The 24375-nt window shown below is 37.6% G+C and overlaps 1 protein-coding gene across 2 annotated transcripts in view; it reads left to right on the forward strand.

Annotated features, from left to right (window-relative positions):
* The first annotated feature begins 848 nt into the window (after window positions 1-848).
* Window positions 849-24375, forward strand: part of LOC306846373 (pre-B-cell leukemia transcription factor 1) — a 72401-nt gene continuing 48874 nt past the window's right edge. For both annotated transcript variants that reach the window (XM_079379706.1, XM_079379707.1), the window contains exons 1-2: window positions 849-1479; window positions 2682-2755. In XM_079379706.1, coding sequence (XP_079235832.1) covers window positions 1292-1479; window positions 2682-2755 — 262 coding nt within the window. In that variant the 5' untranslated portion in view covers window positions 849-1291. The remainder of the gene's footprint in view (window positions 1480-2681; window positions 2756-24375) is intronic.

Raw genomic sequence — 24375 nt, forward strand, 5'->3', positions numbered from 1 at the left:
CACATTCTGAGCTCCATGTCAATAGCCAGTGAATTTAATACCATTAAATAGACCACATGGCTGAGCAAACTGCCTGTCTGATCATTTTTCCAAGACACAATGAGTGGTCATGGTGGAGGAGGATTCAATATATATATATATATATATATCCCTCATCTTTACACTACATATTTACATGTAATATGATTATGGTTTATTTGACAGAGCAATCTGCATGATACTTTAATAGACCCTGTAAATATAACATGTAGCTTATCAAATATGGCAGCCCTATCTGTGTTATGACATGATTTATGTGGTTTTGACACAGACATAATCTTTCAGATGGGTGAACTAGAATTAAACAGCTCTCCTCATGTTTACACCAGCCACGTATCTGTTCACATTTGACATTTGCCTTTAATTTTTTATTGACTTGACAGCAATGTGTAAAATGCAGTAACAACTCAGCTCAGACCCTTCAAACTAAATAAATAAATTAATTAATAAAAATATGGTCATATATTTATATACATTCATATGAAAGATATCAATAACGATCACATGCATTTACAGAATGAGATGACATGGAGCTCCAGTCCTGGTTGACGGTAGGAAAGTGCGGACATAGAGGCTTACGCCAAGCACCATTATTTATTTTCATGTTCAACCCCTATCCATCACCGTGTTACCACCCTGTCCAGTCCCGGCGCTAACGCCACATCTTAAAGCTTATTACGGCGACCCACCTTCCTCGGGAATATGATTGACGTATCGTGGAAGAAGCAAGGCGGGGCCAACAGCGCGCTCTCGTCCAATCGCGGCCGATGGGCGGCGCCCCATCGCTATGTGCCAGTGTTGGTGGGCGGGGCCTCTCGTTATGTGTCAGTGTTGCCAGCAGACCTGTGCGAAACAAAAGCACTTCTCTCACCACGTTTAACGCCTTCAAAGCACGTCTTAAAGCTGTTTCAGCCGTAAAGCTGTCAAAGGAAATAAGGAGTTACTCGGCAGAGTCGCAGATTACACAGGATTACAGCAGCCCTTAGACAAAGTTGGGCTCTGTTGTCTTGGCTTTGGTGGCAAGAGCAGGAGTGGCTTGATCTTAAAGCAGCTCTCCAGATCAGATTTCACCCAAACCAGCTGTGAGAAGGAGCTTTGCGTTTTCTCCCCTCTCTCCCTCTCTCCATGTTGTAATCGCGCTCCTGACATCCAGAAAGAAAAGGGGGAGTGACGGAGAGAGTTCCTGAAGGAATTTTCCTTCTCCTAGGCGAGAATTGAAAAAGTCACCAGAGTCTAGAGAACAGCGGCGAGGATGGATGATCAACCCCGGTTAATGCACTCCTCTCACGGGGTGGGCATGGCCGGACACCCCGGCCTGGCGCAGCATATGCAGGATGGCACGGGAGGAGCGGACGGCGAGGGAAGAAAACAGGACATTGGAGACATATTACAACAGATCATGACCATAACCGACCAAAGTCTGGACGAGGCACAAGCCAGGTATATATCCAAGAATGTATGCATGCTGTCTCTGTGTTATTAACTTCATAGTAGCTACTGAAACACGTCAACAGTGTTGAACAAGTCAGCTGCTTTATATTTTTTACGCGCCACCCGAAGCGCACAGACTTTCTTTTCGCGTCTTCTTTCAAACTTTTATCCTGGCGTAAATTTTTATTTTGCATTACAAACATGTTACAGTCACCTCCGAGTGCTTCTGTGCACAATCTCAGCTGTCTTCTGCTTCTTCCCAGATGCATCGTTTCGATTTCCAATTGCTCTGGATCTCGCATGTTACAAATGAGAAAGCGCATTGATTCAGTGCCATATAGACTTGCTACATGTTGCGGGTGGATTCAGTCCTAGTTTATTTATTTATTGGACTGCAAGCACCTAAGAACCGAGCAAAGAAATAAATGTTACCAAGTATGCATATTTAAACATTTTTAATCGTACGTATTTATAAGAAAGTCCATAACTGTACAATGACAAAGTGGCTACAGTCTTTCTGTCGTCTGCTTGTTGTGTGTTGAAGGAACGTTGTTAAATCTGTTACTTTCCATATAAATATTCTATGGAATAAAACACATGAACTTAGTAGTAATTAAATAGTAATTAAAATCAATAAGGTAGCTAGTTGAAGACTAATTTATATGACTGAAGTGTTGACAAAAAAATAATTCACTTGACCCTATTAGCCTTAGCAACTGTCAACACAGGTGTTTATAAAATACTTAGAAAAAATTGCATACATTTTACTTTTGGAATGATACTTTAAATGGGATTTGTAGTAATTACCACACGTATTAAAGTACTCTTATGCTGATTTGTACTTTATGTTTGTGGTTTAATATAAATTCAATTTGTGCTGTGCTATTTTCTGGAAAAGGAATGTAGCTAGTCCCCTTATATGAGAATTTGATAGTAATTTCACTTTGCAATCCAATTTATGCCCATCTATGATGCACGTGAAATATTTTGTTTGTTTTGCTCATTTAACACATGCATCACTCCCAAAAAGTGCTGCACAATTTAGAGCCATTTGTCAGCTGTCTTCTATCAAATACCATTTGTAAAATACTCAAACACATTCCCATCAGACATAGCAGACATTTCTTCTAAGCTTAATGTCTGTGTTTTGACAGTTCTGGCAGGTCATGCATAGTGACGGCTTGATATTTATTTTCTGTTTGTGTTTTTAGGAAACATGCACTGAATTGTCACAGAATGAAGCCGGCTCTATTCAACGTCCTGTGTGAAATAAAAGAAAAAACAGGTGGGTTTTTCTGTCTTACAGTGCATAGAGAACAGAAAGCAAAAAGTTGCAAGTGCTACCCTTTGTTTAAATCCAGTTATCACATTAAGCTGAATATTGAAATATTGATTTTTTTTTTGCTACAGAGCTCTTTAATACAGTGATGTATTGCGTGTCTTGAGAATGTGTATTATTAGATATTTAGATAGAGGAGAATTTGCAGTTAGAGTCAAGACTGCACAATGTCAAAGTTCTGATATTACAATAATAACACACAAATTCATGCTATTCAAATAATGTGTGATTCATACCGCATTCAGATTCCTCAAATAGATAGCTATTATTATTTTGTGTGCTAGGATTATAATTTTTGCAGCTGAGCTGAAGTGTATTACTTAATGCATTTTGCATTGTATTGTATCATTGTATGGTTATGCTGCATTGAGTGCTAATGACGAGGCTTTTTCTCATGTTATTTTACTTTTATAGCCTACAGTATATGAGAATATAAATGGCTTTAGTTTGAAAATAGGATTTTGGATTGTTATTTTACTCATTTAATTGCGATTTTGACTGTTAGCTTTAAGTTACTCTGCCTCATGGTTTTGATAATGCCCATCTGAGTTTTATAAACGGTTTATTGCGACGTACCTTTTTTTTTTTTTTTTTTTTTGCCGCGCTATCTGGCTAGATGCAGATTCTAAATTGTTAATAGATATATTTTGAAGTTTTTGTCTGCATAAAATGTAGCTAGTTGAGTAAGGCACTTTAAGATCAGTTTAAAAAGTCCACCAGAAGTGCTGTTCATTAGAGTGAAATGAACATGCTGTTTTGATTATGCGATCGTCCCTGAGTGAAGGTTTTCTGAAGCAGATTGCTACAATGAGAAACAAAAACAAATGTAAAAAAAAAACCCTGCCGTATCTTCCTTCTAATTAGCCCAAAGTGTAATTTACAAAGATTTCATTACATGGAAGCTGAATTTGGCTCTCTGCCACACTGTCTAAAAGGCGCTGCATTGGAGAGGTTCCCCCTTCCTCAGTGAGATTCTGACCGACTGAAGAGGGTTTCGGAGGGCCACTGTGTCAGCAATCACAGGGGCCTCATGGCACTAGGTTCGCTTTTTTTCCTCCTCTTGTTTAGCAAGGTTCTCCAAGGAGGGAAAGAGTTATGCCTGGCTCTTTTGAACTGCCTGGCGTCACCCGGAGTTCACTCAAAGTTCGTTTCCAAGATGAAGAACAAAGTGACTTGGACCTCTTCCTGGCATTTTGCTCCTGCTTCTCTTCCCACAGTTCCTGGCAACCAGGAACCTGCAGGGCTTTTGACTGGAGAGATGAACCCGGTTAGACTCCAAACACGCTATAAAAAATATTCGATTATGAAGATGGGGCTTTTTTGGTTGAATTATAGTTGTGATGTTGCTCCCAACACGAGGAGTGTGTGAATTAGTTGTTTGTTTTGTCTATATTGTCTTCTTTTTATCTTAGTGTACAATGTGAGATGCCCCCCCACACACACCTCATGTTGAGCTTTTGTTTATTTTTGAACGCAGCCCTGGTGTTGTTTTTGTCAAGGGGGGTTCATCTCAGCTTCCTCGGTTGTGGCGCGCTTGCTTTTCTCTCTCAGGACTTCATTAGGTGCATCAGATCATCAGAATCAATCCTACTTGCATTTGATCAGTGTTTGTATAAAAAATATGAACATTAGCTGATTTCCGTTTTTTTGTTGTTTGTTTCATTTTGAAAAAAAAGTTTGGTGCTTTACAGTTTTTAAAGGAAGTGGGAGGAAGGATGTTGTCAAGTGGATCAGGAGGGCAATATATATATATATATATATATATATATGTGTATAAATGTAAAATAGAAATATATTTGCTTTATTTACACCATCAAACATTCCGCCACGATCATTTGCAAACTATTTCTGTAGTTTTTTTGAGCCCTGGCCTGGGAATTGAGAGAGAAAAAAGGATTTTTGATGCTTTTAAAGTAGATTCTATTGATAGTAGCCTGGTTGTGACTTAAGAAAACATTCCGAAAATAGAAAGCAAAAAAAGATTCAGTGTTTTTAGGTGTCAGTTTCTAATACTATTGAAAATGCTGTTGGGAATATGGTTTAGCAAACACTGAAAATAAATTAACTCAAGCCCCGATGGTTGATTTGAAAGGTCCTTGTACATTAAACCCCCCTGTGCTCTCTCCTACAGAATTAGCCGTGAGCTGTACCTCGGTTCACTTCTGTCTCTTTTTAATGTGAGGGTGTAATTTCACACTGCACAGACAGACACCACTAAAAATCCAGCGCCGGCACGGAGAAAATGGCTCAAACCTCCGCCGTGGCATTTACTGCAAATGTGCTGAGTGCAGAGTGCCCAAACGAGAGCAGCCACCATTTTTGTCAGGGCCTTTTTAATTTTTTTTTTTTAATAAAGAGTCAGCCTCGTTCATGGTTTTACATTGTTGCAGCCATAGAGTCCCAGGTGGATTCCAGAAAAGCGAGGTTATTAAATCCGTAGCAGGTCTGTTTTGTTGAAATGGCATAGCGTGCTGAAGAACAGTGGTGTCTTAGCTTTCATAACAGACTGTGGAGGTCATGGAGCCTTGCCTCAATGAAACAGTGACTCTGTGTTCTAAAGAAAATGAACTTTTTGTGTTCACAATAACCTTGATTTACAAGAACTTTGAATGTTTGGATCAACTGCGTCGTCACCTCAGGCACCTCAGCCTGCTGCTTTAAGCACAACTCGTAATTCCTATTCAGACACGACACAGTTTCTTCGACAGGAACAATAAATTTTCGCTCCGCTAATATATTTCATCTGCAGACGTGTTGCAAGAGCAAGAAATGACATGGCTCCTGTAATTCTTCGTAACCTACGGCCGTCTTGCCAAGATTGACACGGCTGCGAGTTGCCCGGTGCACACCACGTGTTGCGTGGCGGGTGTTGGTGGCGTCGTGGTGTTGACAGCCGTGCGGGGGATGCCGTGGTGATGAGCCCTCCTCTGGCAAGCAGCTGACAAGCAGGGCAGTACTGTGTGCCAGCAGCAGACAGAGCCGGCCTGAACTCCTGACCTTGCCGTGTATTTTTACACAGGGCCTGACTGAGCTAACATGGCACAGGCCGGCGTGCGAGTATAAACAAGTATTGCGGCTCACGGAACAGGATGTGATGCAGGGTGGGGGCTTTTAAACAAGGCTGCTTTAACGCCACAAGTGTTTCGGATTATTTAAAGCCTTCGTGTATTTATGAGTATTGCATGCTCTTGGAAATGCAAGGCCGCCGTGTATGTTTTTGAATTGGGTGATTGGCACATATAGATGGTCACGTATGGAAATGTTGACATTAACTTGGATGTTTGTTGGTATCGGGTTTCAGCTCCTTTTACCCTTGGGGCTTTCATCAGGCCTGTTTCACATGGACATACATTTGCCCGATCATGAACAGAGCTTTGAAAAATAAACTTAAACTAAGCTTGAACTCGCTGAACCGTATGGGTTGATGACATAAAAAAACGTCCATCAAAAAGGAAAGGAAAAATCTTTTTAAAATCATGTTAGGGTTAGGGTTAGTTCAAGCTGGTTTCATGCAATCTAAAAAAAAAAACTATTTTTTTCCCTTCTAAAAATGTCATGTGTTGTAACTAACAAGTAAAACATTTTCCTTAAAAAAATCAATACATGTAAGTACACACATTTTCAAAAAAATATATTTTTCAAGGTAAAAGATTTTATTCCAGATATTGTGATGTTTTATTAATAAATAACATTACGATTTTGAGTTTTCAGTTGGACCACATGACATTTTACAGCTAGAACTAACGTTGCCTTGTCATAAACATGATCTGATATTTGAAATAATGTATTGGCCTGTATACACAGTCGTCTGGGTCTGCTGGGGGTTTATGCCCTAAAATATTTATAATGAATTTTAATTGGGAAATTAAAAACATTCTTCTCATAGTATACATGTATTCAAGTCATTATACCCAGTGGTGTAGTGGTGCCTGGAGAAGTGGGTATACTCTTAATTTATGCCCCCAATTTTTTTTTTAAACGGCCCGGCAAAGGATGAACGACCTGTGTCATAAACAGCGATATGTAAAACTAGTCTTGCATACTTAGTTCACTCCAAAATGGGCCAGTAATATTAGCACACTGTCACTTATCTTCTGCTGCTTGAGTAAGGATTATTATGAAAATAATATTATCCACAGAAGAGGTGCAGATTTTGCAATAAATAATTAAAATAAATAAATCTATAAATGGACTGCAGCAACTGACATTTTGTCAGAACCTCTAGTAAATTACATGCTATTTTGTTTAGTTGTCTGTTCAGAATTGTGGAAGAATTGTGATCTCTATTTGAAACAAACAAAACACTTGTGATACTCAATCATTTCATAAGTAAGGGGGACAGAAATGTCAAATATAATACCTTTTTTGTCTAATTGACAGGTTTTATTACGATTATTATTATTATTATTTATTAATTATTACCTCTTGCTTTTAATTGGCTGAGAAATCAAATACACTGCTGGACAATAACCAATAATTTATAATATTTTTCCTGTAGTTTCCTAATGAAAATGTATGATTTGTTTAACCTATATACTACATTTTTTCCCATTTTTATCACAGTATAAGGCAGAAGATATATTATATAGCCTAGTTGCCTAACTATTGCCAAGTGTAATAAATGCTGTCAATTAGCACTGGATTATTCAGAATCAGATGTTTTTTTTATTACTTAAATTAAAAACACACATAAACCATATAGTCACAATCATGTGTTTACTGTGTTCACGTTTCTTTTTATCCAGCTTAGCTACAGTAGAGATAGCTTTGGCCACAGTAATAGCTGGATTCTTGCACATCGTGACTCGTAAATTAGTACTTCTATGAGGCCGTTTCGGACTTTCTGCGCGAGAGCGCCATCCGGCTTCGATTAGCCTATAAATGAAACATACACTGCATGAGAGTGTTTATGTCTCGTTTCTGACCGCATCACTGTCTTTACAGGATGTTTTTTGGGAATATTTGCATTTAATCACATGCGATTGGATTAGACTAGTTACTCATATGCTGGACTGTCATGATTTGGCTAGTGCAGGACACTACTGAATGATGCGCATCAGAGGGGATTTAGAAGTGGGTATACGGAATGCCGACTGATAAAGAAGTGGGTATACACCGTATACCTGTGTATACCCTCCACTACACCACTGATTACACCTATGAATTGTATTTTTAATGTATTTCAATAATAGGAAGACAAAAATGAGTGACATGATTCTAATTTATTGGCGAGTGTTAAATGTGGCAACTTTGTGTCAGTTATGGTGATTTAAGTCGAACTGTAACAGAAGTAGCGAGAGATATTTTCTTACATATTGTGACAAACATCTGAGTGAAACAGATTATTGAAAAAGAAAAAAAAACATAGGGTGGGGACTTTTTGGGTTCTATTCATTGGTTGTTGATTGGCTGGAGGTAGATCTGAATGCAAGCTTACAGTCGATTGGGAGAAAGAGGTGGGGTTTATGCAAACTAAGTGATTGGAGAGGTTTGGCATCCATCACCAGAGAGAGTTGTTTCACGGGAAGATAAAAAAAAATAAAAATACATATGCATGGATGAACTGTTTACAATGAGATCAAAAACACATGTTTCGAAAATATACATTTTTCCAAATCAAAATACTGCAAGAGTTCATTTAAGGTGACATTCAACAAATGATGCTTTCTGGCATGTGCACGATGCTAAAAGCAATATGGAGATATTTGATGCACTGTGATCATCTAACCTGACACGTACACACACTAACAAGCTTGTCCTTACTTGCATCTGATGTCAAATGAGCGATAGAACTTCATACATATCTCACACTTGTCTAAGAGAACTGATTCATTTACCTTTAACACAAGATTCACCTGCAAAATTCTTACCAAATATCTTTCAACTTCAAATAAATGTCTTTCTTTCATATATTAATATAGCCATAATACGATGAGATGAGAAAACACTAGTAAACAGGGTACATTTTGTAAAGGTTGTATTTTGATGTATTACTCTAGTAATATTCACATATTTATTCACAGTGTTCTTTTACCTTTATTGTAGCGGTGCTTGCAACACCACGCTTAATAAAGTTTGGGCTCCATTCCTTAACTCATTTGTTCTTCGTGCGCCACGTAATTTTAGAGCTGGCAAGATATCTAACGACCATCGTGGTGAATTGTGGAGAAATATTGTGTTTGCTACAGCTACATGAGGGGAGTCTCTCCTCCTCCTGTTTTATTTGGAACGTGATTGCTAATCATACTTAAGGCCGTTGGAACGGACATGCCTCAGTAGCAGCATAATGTTTCCTGTGTGTTTCTGTTATTACCCAGCTTCAAGTCTAAACTCACTCGCAATTAGAGCTCCTTTATAAATTATGCAAATGATGACTGGCGTAATTGAGACATGTTAATCATGTTTTAAGAGCCTAATTACAGAAATGTATAACGGAGGTGGGAGTCTCTAATTAGCTCTGATAACAGGTTGCCCGTGTGAATAGTGAAGAAGCGCTTTTCGTGTGGGAGGTGTTTTCCTCCTGCGGATGGTCAATAAAGGAACCCAAACACTCATTTTATGGAATAATTATTGACATGGCTTAAGGTTACGCTGGGCCTGTTTGAAACTGTTGCATTTCGTACTTGCATTCGGTACAGAGTCTTGGCTGACGACATCTTGTTAATATTATTTCACATTGCTTTAGGATCAAAACCTTTATTTAAACCCACCCCTCCTCCTTTCCTGTATGAAAGGCATCACAGCACATGAAATTAATCATCAGCACTCTAATTTGTGGCAAACTGAGCCTTATTCAAGCCTTATTGTTGGATTTCGCACTGAAGTAGGGCTGCACGATTTGGAGAAAAAGTCTAATCGTGGCTTATGTGATAAAAATTGTGATTGCGATTTAAATCGCATTTTTTCATATTTGCTGTGTCGCATATTTTCATAGGACTGCACAATTTGTGTTTATATAGCATTAATATTATTATTAATTATTGTTACTAAATACAATACAAAACAAAACAAGAAATATGACTATTTTTCATATTTCTCTAAAATTAAAAAAATAAGTACAAATGTAAAATTTAGTGCTGTCAAACGATTAATCGCGATTAATTGCTTACAGAATAAAAGTTTTAGTTTGAATAATATATGTGTGTGTTCTGTGTATATTTATTATGTATATATAAATACACACTTACAGTATATATTTTGAAAATACTTACATGTGTTTACATATATTCATATAATATAAATAAGTATATAAAAAGAACATATTTTTCTGAAAGATATATATGCATGTGTATGTATTTATATATACATAATAAATATACAAAGTACACATATATTTATTATCTAAACAAAAACTTTTATTTTGGATGTGATTAATCGTGATGGATCATTTGACAGCACTAGTAATATTACAATAGTAATTCTTTATGGCTGTCTTAATATCTTCATTTTGAAATGTTAAACTCTCAAGTTTTTATTTTGGCAGAAAATCACAGGGAGGCCCTTAAAGCTTCTATTTTGTTGACCAAAACTGGTTTATAAGCGCTTCTCATCACAAGTTTGGGAAGATGGTTGGCATATGTTGTCTTCCTAACATTATAAGCGATCCAAACTCAGAGCGGATGCAGAGATGGAGTTTGTGTGAAGCAGCATTTACTGGATTCAAGCCACTTTGAGACACTGAAAACACGAGCTGCTCGTGTTAAAAGAACACAGTGCCACGCTATAAACTAAACATGCACCACATATATTTTAAACAAAGAATACTCCATTTCTCATTTTTGCATGGATTGGCTAACAATACAAACTGTTAGTCATTGTTTGTTTTAGTGTAAGGCACAATAATCATAATGGTCATTTAATATTTCCTTTCAAAAGATTTGAATGCAGCTAAAGTGCATAAAAGCATGGCAGTGCTGGCCGGTTTGGATATCTACAGCACCATTCTGCAAACTGAGCTTTGTTCATAGTTGTCTGACAGATATCATATTCAGAGCTATTACAGCGAAAACATCTACTCACTTATTGGATTAAAAATTGCTTTAGAGAGGAAATTTGCTTGCAGATGCGACAGAGCTCTTTTTTTTCTGTCTGATATTAGTCTGTGGTGCAGTTTGTAGCTCAATGTAAAAAAGCGAATTACAGTAAAAGGCTCTGCAGATGCTATTATTGTCTCTGTGGAGTCAGACTCAGCCCCTCAGCGGTGCAGTCAATGGCCGTGATCCATATAACAGCATTAGGGCTCTCTCTGCCACCAAATCCTCATTGTTACAAACACATTTCAATTCATTCATTTTCTTACGTGCCTTAAGTGTAAAAGGCGGTGCCGTTTCCAGCTACGGTTGCCATACCAACACCCCAGGAGTTCATTTAGTTTAATTCAAAGGCCGGCGATTGCCGCTCTCCTGCGTCCCGCTGTTTGATTTTGACGACAGCAGTGGCGGCGGTAGCGGCGCAATACATAAAAGAACCCCCTATATTCCCCCCAGCCATCAGTTCCCCCCCTTCTCCCGCTGCTGTGAGCAGTCAAACACGGACTGGCGAGCGCCCCTTCCTGTCTCGACTTAGTAAAATTGACACAAATTAATATATGCTACTTAAACCAGACCAAGATTAATGGCCGCCTTTCGCCGCAGTTTAGGAACACTGTCAGTCGACACACGCTCATTGGACGGAATCAACACTGATCAACATTTATTCGCTGTCGTATCCTGTGTTCAGGGAAACGTGGAGAGATTGAGGACCTGCACACACACATACACTCGCACTGAGTAGCTGTGTGACCTAAAACATCCTGTAGACTCTATTCACAACCCAAAAATGACTTTTACACACGTTTTCATTTCATAGATAGTGTGTATTAGAGTAATAAAATGACACTGATATCGTCTACCTTTGTTAGATTTCACCATACAATTATAGTGTTGCCTCAGCCACGTCTTAGTATTTTACTTGAGGGAATGTCTCAACAGGGAAGTGTATTTTCATATTCATTCCATATACTTTAAGCTAATGATATGATATACAGAGTGTGCTGGGGAAGAGGCATGTTGCCTGAGTGGTTTAGCATGTAATGAATGTTTCTAATGTAGATTAATGTAATGCTATTGGCATGGTGTGGCTGTGCTAAAGATCCCCTCCACTCTCTTTAATCAGCAGGGGGTTAGATGTTACAGCGGGCGAGGAGATAGAGTCGAGGGGTGCGGGAGGACGTGTGTCGTTATGTGAAGGTAACGCATAGCTATGAGTCGCTCTCTTGCCGTGAAATATTCTAATTTATGCTAATGAAGCTGGCGCTGCCTTGAGAAACAAAAGGGCTGGCTTTGAGCCTGCGTAACCCCCTCCGTGAACACATACATGAGTGTACATATTTTCTCTCTGTGAGAGGGAAGGAGAGAAATGATGAATTAAGCCACCGTCCTCGGTGGTGTTCCTATCTGATTGGCAACACTTTAAAGACACTTTAAAGGTCTGGTTATAGATAGAATTTTGTGGGTGAATGATGAACTGTGAATTACCACACTTTTTTCATGAAAAACTTGTTCATGTGGATTTTCATGAGGTGTATTTTCATAAAGGAAATATCATGAAAACGTGCATAATATCTTTAGGTTGGTATATACAGTGTATACTTCATTTTATTAATGCGTTTTAATATATATTTCTAAATGGAAACGTTACAGCTTTAATAAAGTTCATGTAGAGTAAATGTATATGTACTATTTTTCTGAACAAAATTTCATTCAATATATTTTTATGTTTTATTCTGATTTATTCAGACTAAAAGCTGATGTAATGTGTATATACACTATAAAGAAATCAATAATGTTACAAAAGATTTCTATTTCAAATAAGTGCTGTTCTTTTGACTTTTCTGTTCATCAAAGAAGCACTGTATATATATATATATATATATATATATATATATATATATATATATATATATACACACATATGTTTCATAACAGATGAATTTAAACAGACATTAAATAATTAAGACTTACAGGTTTAGTAAAATATAATGAGTATATGGTATAATATTTCTCAAAATGCTCATCGCTAGACTTCATTTCTCTAGTGAACTAACGAGCTGTGGACACTGATGACTTGCTGAGGTAAATGAAATGTTATGTGACATTTTATTTCCATGCTGTTTTGTTGATGTCTTTCCGTGGTTGAAACACTGATTGAGCAATTACATGAGTCATGATATGTTCAGTCATGTTTATTCGCGTTAAAATTAGTAGTACAGAGGAAGGAATGATCGCGTTCACTCTCATTCATTCCTCTGTACTACTAATTTTAACGCGAATAAACATAACTGAACATATCATGACTCATGTAATTGCTCAATCAGTATATATGTGTACCGTTACACCGCTAATATATATATATATATATATATATATATATATATATATATATAGGCTGTGCAATTAAGCGAATTTGATTATCATGCCCATCTAGTCAGTCAGTAAAGCCGGTTTCTTGATTAGTAGTAAATTGCCATCACCTGCTTTCAGATGGAGCAGTATTTACTATACAGCCCCATAGCTCACTAACAAGCTAGGCAATATCGCGTTCATAATCAAAGGCTATTCGTCCAGTGTTGGCATGGCAGGCAGGTCGAGAAATGTTTAATAGCGCCAGAATGTTTCAATTTTTGGGAGAAAACGATCAACTTCCATATACTTTAAGTTGTGATAGGAGAAAATGTTTTAACACACAGCAGATGCGACCGAATGCAGGCCCGGCTGCGGAGGAGCAGAGCGTGCAAGGGGAGCACGAGGAGGTGGATTTGGATCACTTCCCAACATGGTGGCCAGTGAGCGCGTAGGTAGCTTTTAGCACAGCGGGGTGAGGAGCAGGAGCTTTAGCAGGGGTCAGCGCTCACCATGGCCGCCTGGCAACACCACACACACTGAGGAACCGTGACACACTCTGCCCTGAACACTCAGGCAAGCTTAATCGAGGGGAAACAAAGAGCCCCTCATGTAGCAAGGAATTCAAGGTCTTGCAATAGCTCAGTGGGCTTCCCCTCGAAAATGCGCTAGATGAAGAATGAAATGATTCGAAGGCAATATGGTGCGTTTGTGAATTGCAACACAAGTCACCTTCTATAATTATGTGGGTGGTAATTACTTCCTGTATGCTAAACACAAAAAATTCAATAGCGTCTGACCTTGAGGACGCAGGTCTCGCATCTTTCAGTTAATTGCGTGTTTGCTATTATAGTTCGTTTCTAAACTGAGGACTGTTTGTACAGTGTATGCTCACTGTCCCTGAAGACACACACACACACACACACACACACACACACACACACACACTCCAGATTGTCTCTGTTTGCCAGATCGCCTTTGGCAGTGTTAGTTATGGACAGTTAACTCCTGGAATCCTATTAATGACTGTCATTTTCCCTTTTTGCCTTTTGCATAATCAGCATTGTGCTCCGCTGTCCTACATAGCTGCTTTTAGCAGCTCTTGTCTAGGTCTTCCGTTGCTGAGAGCACAGACGGAAACATGGGTGGCAGGTGTGTGTGTGTGTGTGTGTGCATTTGGGAGTAGGGGAGGAAGAAGGCTGTTCTAGTGATATATTGCATTTCAAGCTTCCTGCCAGAAAAAGGAACAGTGAGATGTCAAGGCATGTGCAGTAGAGTTTACCTCGACCTGAAGCCAAACCTCTGCCATCGAAGCCTTATCAACTGGAGAACTCTCATCGGAGGCTTGTGTCGTCAGGCCAGCTGGTGACATTGTGTTCTCTACCCCACTGACTATGTTTTTTAGAGGATGAAGCTCTGAGTGCCATTACGAAAGACTTGATGGCTTTGAACAGGAACTCACTCTGACGTGATTGTCTTTTCCCAGAATGTACGTCCAATTCAAAGTAGGGCTGCTTGATTTGGACAAAAAGATCATATTATGATAAACATATAACATCTCACACTGATTATTATATTATATTATATTATAGTAATACAAAATTAATGTATTTTTGTCCTAATTTCTTCACATTGTAAAACTAATCATTTTAAATATGCGTAAGAGTATGGTGTGTGTACATTCACATTTAAGAATACTATATATATTTTATTATATTATATTACTTTTTTTATAATAGCAGTTTTACAAAATTAATATAGTTATGTTTTAATTTTATAATAATATAATAACATAATATAATATAATATGAACTGTACTGGAATTTTTTATTTATATATATTAGAATACATTTATTTATTTATTTGGTGCAGCCTTATTTCAAATATTTTCCATATTAATCAACATAATGAACGCTTTATAAAAGGTGCAATTGATTTAACAAAACAACTTTTTTTGGATAGACTAGGTAAAGAAGTACTAATGCTCTGACACTTTTAGCTATGTTGTTCAAGCAGGTAAACATGTTCGAGTTTGGCTTGCAACATTACCTGATCCTGTTCCTCCACTCTTTCATAGTCATTTCTTGTCCTTTTTGTGCTTTACTATCTGACCAAAAAAAACCACACAAAAAAACAAACAAACAAACAAACAAAAAAAAAAAAACACCTTTTTAGCTTTAAACCCAGAGCTGAAGCAGCTGTCTGGCATCTCCTGTTGCTGCTGTCCGCTGTTTTTTTTCTAGGTAATATCCCCTGACAGCATCGTAAGCAGGTGCCTCCTTATGTCTGCATACACTTCGCCTTCATTTGATTTCCTATTACCACACCTCATAGTGCGCGTCTTTCGGAAATCCTCCCCGATAAGGCGCTATTGATGAATTGATATCGGTGGAGGCAGCAGGGAGATAAAGCTGCACAGGTTAAGAGCTTTGTGGATAGTTTAACCTTGATATAACAGTTGTTTCAGCGAGGTTGATTTTCTCTCATCCATCTTCATCCATCAGGGCCTCACTGAAGTATGCAAATGAGCACAGCGGATAGGCGCGTGCTGCCGTTAAATGGGCCGTTTCAAATGTGCAGTGTACCGTGCTGACAGGGTGATACTCCTTACTGTCCAAATTTAGTGTGTCTTCACACATATCCCCCTCCACACACACACACACCCAGACTAACCCCACATTACTCTCAGCAGAATGCTAGTAGCATGTTGACTTATAAAATATTAATAACGTCCTTTTTCTCGTGCCTGCCACATTGTTCATATTCAAATGTGTCAGCATAAAGTGTGAGAGGAGACACATGCGTTTTCATGTGTGTCCGGTGTGTATAAAATGCGAGCGGATGTTCTGACAACAATAACAAGAACATTTCCAAGCAATACTGTTATTCCCATGCCAAATTAAGTCATTTATTTATGTTAGTGGGTTGTAACGAATGTAAGTATTATTAACTGTTTGTTAAATATGGATGTTTAAGTTAATTAGGGAGTGAGGAGATGTTATAATTATAATGCTTAATGTCCCAGAATACCATGGTCACAAGAAAATAAAGTGTGAAAACAATGTGTTTTTATTGCATATCTGACATTAATCTGACACCTCTTGAATCTTTGTTTACTTGCAGTTTGCTAAAGGGAGTAATGAAAAACAAATTAAATTGGTTATCTGTGAAACAATCTGCACATAGCGAATAGTTTTACTAGAAGTAAACGCTGAGATCTTTTCAAGTCAGGGTTCAGGGTTTGTTATTTCTGAGCTATTTTTTTCTGTTTTGCTCATATCTGTTACTGCACGTTTTTATGGGGCACTTTTATACTATGCTAATTGAGTGTAGCATCTCAATCATTTCTTACGATTCTTATGATACTCATGATGATCCTGAGGTATGTTGACATTTTCACTGTGGTGGCTCTTGAATTTGGTCCTAAAAAAGCATCTGCCTTGTTCCTTTGTAATTGCCGTGTAATCAGAAAGTGGGAGTAAATTTCTACTCTTTGTAATTTTGGCTTCCTCTGGGATGTCACCGAAATTTCTTTTTATAGGAGCTTATAGTTTATAGCAGCTATTACGATCCATTGTGTGATTTCAATAAGCAAGCGTTCAAAACAATGAATCTTGAGAGCTGTTAGCTTCTCCGCTTCACGAACTGTCAACCATCCACTCGCTGTATTGCCCAAGGAGGACCGAAATAAACCAATGGGGCGGATCTTAGTCATGACTGATGGATCTCTGTGCCAATCAGGGTTGGGTGTGGAGGGAATCAATGTAACAAGCCTGGGAAACCTGCCATGTAGACCTAACCACAACTGGCCTCCACTGAAAAAGCCCATTAACATTAATGAAGGATGGTTTTTAAAGCTTCTTCAGCAATCAAGCTTTTATGAAATGAATGGCCTGCCTTTAAGAATCATGATTATCATTAGCCAGGTCCACACGATAGATTGGCGAGGGATCATTCAAAAGACTATGAATGCCAGTCTTTCTCTACCAATACTCAGATAGATGAGTCTCATCAATGGGAATATTTTAAGTTGTTTCCTGCAGTAGTTTTGTATGCTGTGCTAAAGACCTTCTGGAAAGATCCTACTTATGAATTTGAAAGTTTTAATTGTTGCATGATGTATGTTGAAGTGATTTTTTGAAGCGATGGGCTGTTTTAGCGCTAATACAACAAAGGATGAACATTTGGTGTGTAATTAATGCTTTATATGTATATTCTATCATTTTCATGGCACAGTGACTTATGGAAAGTGTCTTGATGGGCATGTCTTCTCATAAACCAGCTATATTTGAAGTGTTTTCTGGCATGTTTTATCACTGTTCTTTATTAATCACTGTAAAAAATGTTTTAATGTTGTAATCGTTACAGAACAGCTACAATAAAAACGTTTTCATTTGTTAATTGCAAGTTACAATCTACCAAACACTGTAAATGATTTAAATTGCATTACAGTATATGCAATTGTTAAATTTATGATTTTTTTGCAAGTAAAAACTATGAATGATCATATTATTTATAGAGAAAAGCCGTAAAATCACATTTCATGCATTTATATATGGTATGTGACCCAGTGTGTCATATATACTGTATGAGTATTGACCGTTTTATAGACAGACCGCTTACAATGAACTTTAAGTTCATGATGTGGCTTTCTATTTTACCACCTGTATTTTTACAGTGGTTATCAGTCAATGTTTAGGTGTAAGCAGATTTTGATAGTTCGAGTAGTATAGTAATATTATCTCACTTATTAAAATATACAGTTATATGTTGTAAAACATAGTCACCAATATGCCATCTTGTAATACTTTAAACACTGTTATTATATTTTTTACAGTTAATTTCTGGCAACCACAGCTGGTTTTGTACCATAAAAATAACAATTTTTAACTACAATGTACATCAACGTATGTTCAATACCAATGTGCTTTTGCCGTTATTCTTTAATTGACACTAAACTTAATGATAAACCTGGGGCTTAAACAAAATTTGGAGTTTCCCCAATGGTAATTATGGCTTTACTTTCAACATAAGCATTTCATCACTGTTATAAATAATAAATGAACGTGGAATGATAAGTTAAGAGCATAATACCCTTTGATTGAGACAGGAAGGATGCATGATTTCACATGCTGAACAGGTTCACGAGCATCATAATATGTCATGGACAGCCCTGACAGTACTCTATAAATCAGTCTTGCAAGTGTCACAATTATTTTTCCTATGCTTTATGCTAGCGCTTCCTCTGCACGTTATGTCTGTTTTAGCTATTAACCTGCTGGTATCAGATGACTGTTTGGTGAGCGGAGGTTATGCTTGTGAACTGAAGCACTTTTTTATGTTTCTGTGGGTCAACCAGCATTCTGCTGCTACTGAGTTCAGTTACCAGGAAGCTGTATGTTATCACAATATATGCAGTTAGCAAAGCTTTTTTGCTGTCATGACTTTTGGTTCAAAAGAGAAACCCGCCAACCATCCCTTCTCTCTCCCTCATTTTCTCTTTTTCAGTCAAACCTTTCATTTTCTTTTTCTACATGTTATTCTTTTTGCCGTGTTTCTCATTCCCCCAATCCTCAGAAGTCATTACAGTGCTGTGGAGTTGTGTAATGGAGCCCGCGGTTATCAACTTAATGAATTCTGCCCAGTCGCCTCCATTTATTGTGCCCCCTCTCAAATGCAAGTTACATTGTGTGTATGTTGAATTTAGCTGCACATTTGCGCAATATAAACCAAGGAACCACCCTGACCATGTCCGTGTTTTAAGGGAAATGTCATCTGTGGGTTCTCGGAACAGTTTTCTTTGTAGCAGAAACATAGTTTTTAACATCCGGTGATATTCCATAGGGATTTTAATGGATTTATCTGACACTATGATAAATGTATAGCAGGGCTGGGTGATATATAATGAATATTCATGTTAGATTCACTATGATTCACTAAAAATAAATAAATACAAATAATTCATCATTGTGAGTATTGCAACCATTTTAAGGTAGGCTAGATTTTAAGTGGTTGGTAAATTTCCTAGACTGTGTCATTAGATTAATTTTTCTGTTCTTGTGTGAAAGCTTTAAGATGGAGGTGTTTTGTGACTTTATAAAGTGTCTGTGACTTTAACTAAAGAAACAAAAGTATTAGAGTTGATAGGTTCTAATAATTTACATAAATCAGTTCAAACTGTCAGTTTCAGTGAATAAAAAACAAAGATTTGTTTGCTGTTCCCAGAATTGTCAGTATTGTATATTAAAATGTTGGTAACATTTTACAGGGACCGATTCTCACTATTAACTAATTGCTTATTAGCGTGCCTATTATTAACATATTGGCTGTTTATTAGTATTTATGAAGCACATGTTCTGCATCATGACCATATTCTACATCCCTATCCTACACAATACCTAAACTTAACAACTATCTTACTAACTATTAATAAGCAGTAATTAGGAGTTTATTGAGGCAAAATTCATAGTTAATGCTTGTTCATAGCGAGAATTGGACTTGGACTAAAGTGTGACCAAAATGTTTTAGTAAATGTGTTATTGATGCATTTTAATTGAATTTGTGTGTTCATTTAGTAAAATATTATTATTATTATTGTTAATTAATTATGATTTATATTAAGTATATAAAACACTTATTTTTATTATTATTATTAATGTTATTATTGTTTTTTTTTTTTTTTTTTATCTAACTGGCTACAATGGCTGTTTGGCTACTTGTAAATAACAGCCCTTTAGATTCCACCATATTTATCACACATTGTCAAAAGGTTGAAGAGTTTTGAGATATGATTCGTTTAGCTATAATGTCAAGCCCTAATATTTAGCTCTATTTTGTTAGTGAGGTGGCAGCCATATTGCCAGTCTCCTGCTTCAGTTGGCGTCCAGCACGCTGTTGCTCTCTCTCTCTCTCTCTCCCTCTCTCTCCTCTTTTTCTCTGCTGTGTAGGTTGGGGTTTTCTTTGGCAGACTTGGACCACAGCTCGTTAGACTAAAAGAATGCACTACTTTAATTAATGATATGTAAATATCTTTCAGTGGGCTGCATTTGCATATTAAGAGAGATTTGCAGAATCTGTGGAGTAATATATTTTAATTAGGGATTAATTAAAAATAATGGGAATTTCATTTTGCCTGGCAGGTTGGTTTGTGCTCTAGTATGCGTCTGGCACATTCGCCTGACTGAATAACGGCCTCCCACCTCCAATCGGCTTCCTTTCTCTCTCTTCTACTCTTAAAGGTCTTTTCTCTGCTTTCTTCTTTCTTTCTTTTTTACACTTATCTGTTTAGTCTTCTCTCAAATCTTTTTCTTTCTCTCTGTTTCTTCATATCTCATCCAAACACTCATCCAGATCTTCTGTAAGCTTTCAATACGAACTCTCACCCCACTGAATGAGACAATAGGCAATTATTGTATGGTAATGGTTTAACTGGTTAGCAGTATGACTCACCTTCCATCCCTGCATCCATTTATTCCCCCCTTTCTGTACTCTCCCTCTCTCTGTCTCTCTTTCTCTCTCTCTTGCTCCGTATTTTTCTCCTGAAGGATAGGGAATGACTCTCAGACACGGAACACTAGTTGTGTTGGCAATTATGTTAATGGCCTGCCATTAGGCTGTGGTGCTGTATGAGCGATCGGGGAGCCGAGCTGGCATGGTGGGAGAAAATGATCACAGCCTCCGGGCCTCCTTGATACAGCTCCAGCACCTTAATTTGCATAGCATAACCCCTCCCACTGGCAAAAGCATCACCCCGTTTCCACGACGCAGGGAGGAATTTGCACGGGCCAGGTGACGCTCCGCTACATGGCTTTGACGTGCACGCGACAGGCATCGGACATGATGTCTGCTCCTGTAGCCAGATGGGAGCGCAACCCGAAGCAGAGGCCTACTGAGGGAGTTTTATAGGAGTGGTTCATAGCATTTCTGAAACATCATCATAACGTTGGCTTGCCGGTATAATGAGGACATAATGAGGTCTGTTATTACCAGAGGCCTGCTGAAAATCCCTCCACGCTCATTGTTCCCATTCGTGACTGAACCGTGGGCTGGAGATGGTGATAGTGAGATGCATATGTGACACAAATGGGCATACTCATATCGATATGTATATGTGTCACAAACTCGGCCTCTGTGGCCCTCCCTGAACACCACCGGAGGGCACCATCACCGGAATATTAACCAAACTGCATTTCCCACAATGCCCTGTACCTGAGACTGATTGCGGCACAGGTGTTTCCCATCACTGTTACCCATATAAGCTGCAATCTCCAACAACTCACCGCAAAGTCTTGTATTGCCCTGGCTACACTACTAAGCGTTATTCCTTGTTTATTGATCTCCCGTTTACGACCTTGGACTGTTTATCCGATTCTGTGATTCCCTGCTACCTGCCTTTGTGACCTGATCTCTGGACTGTTGTTTACTTCCCCTGTCTGCCGCCTGCCCCGACTCTAGCCTGGATATCGTTTATGGATTCTGATTTATCTCTGACACCCCTGTCGCTGTTGACTGATCTCCGCCTGTTTGACACTGTCTTATCAATAAAGCTGCAAATGGATCCCTCTGCCTCAGACCCCTCATTACAATATGCATATATATGCATTTGTATGTCTATGTGATTTTGAGTACAAAATATTTAATTTACTTGACAAATTTTATTTAGTAAACTATGTTGTTGTTGCATAATTTCAGGAAATATTTTTCTTAACCTATTGACTGGTAATTCATCGAATTATTCTCAGTTAATTGCATCAATATTTGCTGAGAAGAGCTGTGAAATTACTATAATTCAAAGACATTAGATTGATGTGGCAGAAGAAAGCATTGAATAGGCATGACAAAAAGTTGCTTAAGAAATCAATATATGGTTTGTGTAATTTCCATATAATTGAACATAAGTCTGTCACTAAACTACTGTCCACAGAAATCCATTCAGTCTTTAAGAAGCAGACTTAAAGGGATAGTTCACCCAAAAGTGAAACGTTTTCATCATTTACTTACCCTCATGTCATTACAAACCTGTATGAGTTTCTTATGTTGAACATACAGGAAGATAATTTGAAGAATGGTAATCAAACAGCATTGACTTCCATAGTATTACTTTCCTTACTGCGGAAGTCAATGGGGACCAACAACTGTTTAGTTCTTCAAAATTCTTCAAAATATCTTCTTTTGTGTTCAACATAATCAAGAAACAAACCGGTTTGAAACGGCATGGGGGTAAGTAAATAATGACAATTTTTGGGTGAACTATTTATTTAAGGCTGCGTCACATTGTCCAATCAAACGACAGCACTTTCTGAAGTTCACTGTAGGATACTTGGTTGTTACTTGGTTGGAAAACATTTCACACTACCGTAACAAACACCAAAAGGGTATCACACTGACCCAAAGGAATTCAACAACTGCTAAAATTCTATATTTATAGGTGTTTGTTGCTGTTTGTTGGGGCAGAGTGAACTATAGCCCCATCATTAACTAGTTAAATATTGGGTTATGTTCATATTCAGATGAATGACTTTGGCCATTGCAAACTTCAATCATTTGGATACAAGGAAAATCCTTTTCAGTGGAGTTTCTGTGTGGATCAGGGAAATTTCTATCATTTACTCACCCTTCAGGCCTGTATAACTGGTCTTCTCCAGAAACAGAAAAGTTTTTGTCCATATCATGAAAGCCAATGCATCCAAATCAATATTGGACCCCATTAACTTCCATTGTATGGACAAAAAACACATTTTTCAGAATAGTTTTCCATTGTTCCACAGAAAAATTAAGGGCATACAGGTTTGGAATGACATGAGGGTAAATAACTGATGATAGCATTACATTTTTGAGTGAACTATCCCAAACAGAATAGTTCCAATTTCTACCAATAATTAGCATTTTTGTTTTTGCTGTGATATCAGAATTGCCGTCAAGAATCATGTAATTTTTCTAGTACTGGTTTTCGTTGACAACCCTGGCTCTGTCTGCCTTTCTCTACAGTGGAGACCATCAGTGCTGACTGCTCATTTGGTCTTTCTCTTTCTGATCTCACCGCTGCAGATAAGAGCACCCCACCCCCACAACGGTTCACTTCATCAGCAGTGTGTGTGTGTGTGTGTGTGTGTCACTGTCGCAGGCTGCCTGACTCTTTCTCCATCGCCTCAATACTCAATATTAAGCAGTATTGTCTGTTCCTGCTGTGAAAAAGTCACTATAGCAAATCACACACCTTCTTTTATTTTCACCACTACATTTTTTTAATTGACTAGTCAGTGGGTTGTCTGAATGACTAGTTGGTCATGCAGAAGCCCTCTATGATTGTACAGGTTTACGTTCAGAATAAACCATCAGATGTGTTGGTTAAAGGGTGTTCTACAAATAACAATTAATTAAACTAACAATTAATGAATCAAACTCATCCAGAATGAGTGTAGTTTTTGACATGGTTTTTGCATGCATTAGAGACAAATCATGTATGAAATCATTGAAATCACTGTGAAATCATTCACAGTAACTTTTTGCATAGACTTGATTATAATATCAGTATGTATTGGCCATATTGGTTTAGGCCAATATGTGTGATAAGTGTGTTTGTATGTGTGTATATGAATGAGTGGGGTCAGTAAGATTTTTATTTTTATTTTGGGATATTTTTATTCAGCAAGGGTGTATTTATTTGATCGAAAGTGATAGTAAAGACAATTAGAATGTTAACAAAATACTTCTATTTCAAATAAATGTTATTTTGAACTTTCTATTGAATCTTGAAAAAAAAGTTTCCACAAAAATATTATGTACTGGCAAATAATGTACTGGGACACCTGTTTTCAACAATGACAATAGAAAGTAATGTGTCTTGAGCACTTCAGTACTTGAGTATTCAGTGATTCAGCTTTGCCATCATACAAATAAATTACATTTTTAAAATTGATTAAAATAGAAAACAGTATTTTTCAGTTGTAATAATACAACATTACTGTTTTTACTGTATTTTTAAATAAATGAATCCTGGGTGAGCATTCCTTTTGTTTTTAATTCAAGTGGTGTATAACAAATGTATATAATAAAATAAATATTTTATATCTGGCGTTCTATACATAACAATGTTGTGATGGCTATATTTACTTGAAGCATGCATACTTTTAGTTTCATTTTTCTTTTTTGCTAGTACATACTTATCCATTTAATCAACTATATAGA

The sequence above is a fragment of the Barbus barbus genome (genome assembly GCF_936440315.1).
Source record: "Barbus barbus genome assembly, chromosome: 26".
NCBI classification, from domain to species: domain Eukaryota; kingdom Metazoa; phylum Chordata; class Actinopteri; order Cypriniformes; family Cyprinidae; genus Barbus; species Barbus barbus.